This window comes from Athene cunicularia, unplaced genomic scaffold (genome assembly GCF_003259725.1).
Source record: "Athene cunicularia isolate RWA unplaced genomic scaffold, athCun1 BOjh375695_part1, whole genome shotgun sequence".
In the NCBI taxonomy this organism is placed as follows: Eukaryota; Metazoa; Chordata; class Aves; order Strigiformes; family Strigidae; genus Athene; species Athene cunicularia.
In genome coordinates, this window is record NW_020799149.1 from 77300 (window position 1) to 80759 (window position 3460).

The window sequence follows — 3460 nt, forward strand, 5'->3', positions numbered from 1 at the left end:
CTCTTGCTGCTCCCAGCTTGGCCCCGTGGGCCTCCCCGCTGCCTGCGGTGGTGGCCCTGCCTGTGCTGCCGCCTCGGGGGAGGGCGTCTGTGTGCAGTGGGAGTGGGTACCTGTGTGGGGCTAAGGGCGTGGGGTGCACACGCGTGTGCTGCTGTGTGCTGAGGTGAGCGTGCGGGGACCTGCCTGCGGGTGCTTGGGCCCCACACTGTCCTCAGCACCCCAGCCCCAGTCGGCCAGGCAGGATGGACCCTACCACTGCCAGGTGGCTTGTCTGTGCCGCCCCCCCAGTCCTGTCCAGGACATACCCATCTCTGCATGTGTTCCCCCCACATTTGCCAAATGATGCCTCCAGAGCTGAGGCTGAGCCTGGGGTACCCTTGCCACCCCCCCAGCCCTTCCTCTGATCCTGACACACCTGACCAGCCCAGGAGCTGAGCCCCAAGCCCCACGCTCCCCCCAGGAAGGCAGACAGGTGGGGGGACACTCACCTTGGGGCCCGTCGAACTTGGCCTTTTTAACTGTGGGGACAGAGAGGGAGGGAAGAGATTCAGCCTGAGGACCTCGTGCGAGGGGCTGGGGATCCCCACCAGGGTGCCAAGGGAGTGAAAGGACCCCACACCTGGCTGGCCCCCCACCCCTGTCCGCAAGGTGAAGAAAGGCGGTGGGATCTCTCCTGCTGGTGTAAATCAGAAGTCCCCAATGCCAGGCATGATGGAGGGGGATCAGGCATGGGCTGCAGGTGGGCACCAGAGGGGAGCAAAGGCCCCCCCCAAAAAAAAAACCCTGCCACTTTGGGACAACTTGAAACAGCCTGCAACCCCAAACAACCAGCCTCCATCTGTTGAGGTGTTTAACTCCCCTCACCACCCCAATTCTAAATTCAGATGCATTTGGGGAAACAGATCATGTTACCATACACATCCCAGAAGAAAGGGGGTGTTTGGGGGAACCCTCCCATGGCTCTGGTCCCTGCCATGGAGCACCAGCCCAGCAGTGCCAGGGTTAAGGCTCTCGTTGTCTCCCAAGCCGTTGACCCAGATTTTGTAGAGGAAATGGGGGGGCTGTGACCCTCCCTGCCCTACAGGGTGGTGGACATGCTCCCCTCAACTCCTCTGCAGCAGGGAGCCTCAAAACATCCCCACTGCACCCCAGCCCTGTCCCCCTCTCGGGGGTGCCAAGGAGCCGGTCCCCACCCTGCCCATTGGAGACCCCCCACAACTGGCTGATTGCAGATGGGGGGGTGGTTGCATCTGGGCCGGATCCTGCTCAGCACCACAGGACAAACACCCCTGATTCTGGCTGATGCCCCCCACCAGTGCTGCGAGCAGGTGGTGAAGGGGGCATTGGTACCTAGGTTTTGCCTGCACTGGGGGGACAAACAGGCAGCTGGGCAGAGCCAGGTACCAATGCTGCCGATGCCAGGGGGTGGCAGGGGCCAGGGGCGTCCTCAGGGCTTACAGGAGGGGACATGGCAGGGAGGGAATGACACAGCACCAGGAGAATGCTTAAATGACGTGGGTGCCAGCGGGTGGAGGACCAACATGACCGAGAAGAGATTAAAATAGCCCTGGCGATATCAAAGGTAATTTGATTTCAGAGATGTGGCACTCACCAGCCACTTACCACCCGCCACCAGCAGTGGAGGGGCCACGGGGCTGTCACCGGCTCCACGTGCCCAGCAAGGTTCTGCGGAGTCAACGTGGCATGAGCAGGCCCCACCTGGCCCCAGGGTACCTCTGAGGAAACCGAGGCATGGGGGAATCGTTGGCTCAGCCTCAGCTCCAGAAACAATTGGGGATCCTTCGGCTCAGCCGCCTGTCCCGTGCTACTGAGAGGGTCAGGCGTTAGGCGGCTCTTTGCCCGGAGGAAGGTCCCAGCCGCATCACTGGTGGCCATATTCCCAGGGAATCGCAGGACTCTGGGAGCTGCGGCTTCACTCAGGGATGAATCGTGTGGGGAGGGTTGGTTCAAGGCCAGGCACAAGGCTCTGGGATCCCAAGATCCCCTTGCATCACCAGGTTGGGAGCCTGGGGAGGCTGCATGGGGATGGCCAGCATCACTGTGTATTATAATATTGTATATGTTTGTATGTATTGCAAATAATGTGTTGGTTTATATGTATGATTATTTATTATTATTATTATTATTATTATTATTATTGTTGTTGTTGTTGTTATTATTGATGCTGTTATCATTATATTAGAACACAGTACTTGGTACCAGGACCTGCCCAGGGCACATCCTTGGAGCTGCACAGGGACCCCCGGCAGGTCCTTGCCCCGGACCCAGACTCACCCACCGGGGCCAACCACTCCCCACCAGCTGCTGCCTCCGAAATGGGAGAGCAGAGCAAGGAAAAGCTCCAAAAATACCCAAGCTGACAGGAACAAACAATTACCCAGGGAACACGTGGCACTCCTGGCTGTCATACACTGCTGGGGAGAAGTCCTGCTGCCACCATCTGCAGCTGATGGCCCCAAGCGGGCTGGGCCACCCCCCTGCCCACCAATGGGTCCCCAAAGCTGGCACAGGGGTGGCAGGTCTCAGGGTGCCACCCTTGGGGCTAAACTCAACCAGAGCCCCCAGACAAGGAGCTGGGGAGAGCAGGACCCCCCATGGGAGCTGGGTACCCCCACAACAGGCGGGAAGACCCGAGGTTCTTCCCAGGCTGGGTTAACCAACCTCCCCTCGGGGGGGCTTGGCCTGTTGGGAAAACTGAGGCAGGAGGCAGCTGGCAGGGGATGGGACTGGCAGTGGCGTAAAAAACAGGCTGGGCTGTGGGCATCCTGCAGCACATCCGTCTGTCTGCCCACCCCTCTGTTCACCCATCCATTCACCTACCTGTCTGCCCATCCATCCACCCATCCACTCATCCATCCATCCATCCGTCCATCCATCCGTCCGTCCATCCATCCGTCCGTCCATCCATCCGTCCGTCCATCTGTCCATCTACCCACCCATCTCTCTGTCTGTCCATCCTTTGATCATCCATCCACTCACCTCTCTCTCCATCCACCCCCTCCCCTCCATCTGTCCGTCCATCCATCCATCTCCTCCCTCCATCCGTCTATCCCCTCCCTCCACCCACCCACCCCTCTGTCTACCTGCTCACATCTCCCCCCCTCCATCCATCTGTCCATCCGTCTCTCCATCTGTCCCTCCGGATGCCCGTCCACCCGCCCGTCCATCTGTCCGTCTGTCTCGCACCATTTTGGACACCCCCCTCCCGGCCACGCACCCCTGTCTCTGCTCACCCCATGCCTCCCAGGTGGCCCTCACCCAGGCGCATCCTCCCGGCATGAACCCCCAGGAGGGGCGGGGGGACCCTCTGGGGTGGCATCTCCCCCCCGCGAGCCCAAAACTCGGGTGACAAAACCAGCTGTCCCCCGCGAGCAGTGACAGGGTGGCGGGGGAAGCCCAAACCCCCTGGGAGCTGTTTCTCATCATCCGCCCCCGGCGC

General features: G+C 60.6%; 1 protein-coding gene across 1 annotated transcript in view; it reads right to left on the reverse strand.

Moving 5' to 3' along the window:
- UNC13A (unc-13 homolog A) overlaps positions 1 to 309 on the reverse strand; it is a 30271-nt gene extending 29962 nt beyond the window's left edge. Inside the window, exon 1 of the mRNA XM_026866920.1 lies at positions 306 to 309. Coding sequence (XP_026722721.1) covers positions 306 to 309 — 4 coding nt within the window. The remainder of the gene's footprint in view (positions 1 to 305) is intronic.
- Positions 310 to 3460: the final 3151 nt, after the last annotated feature.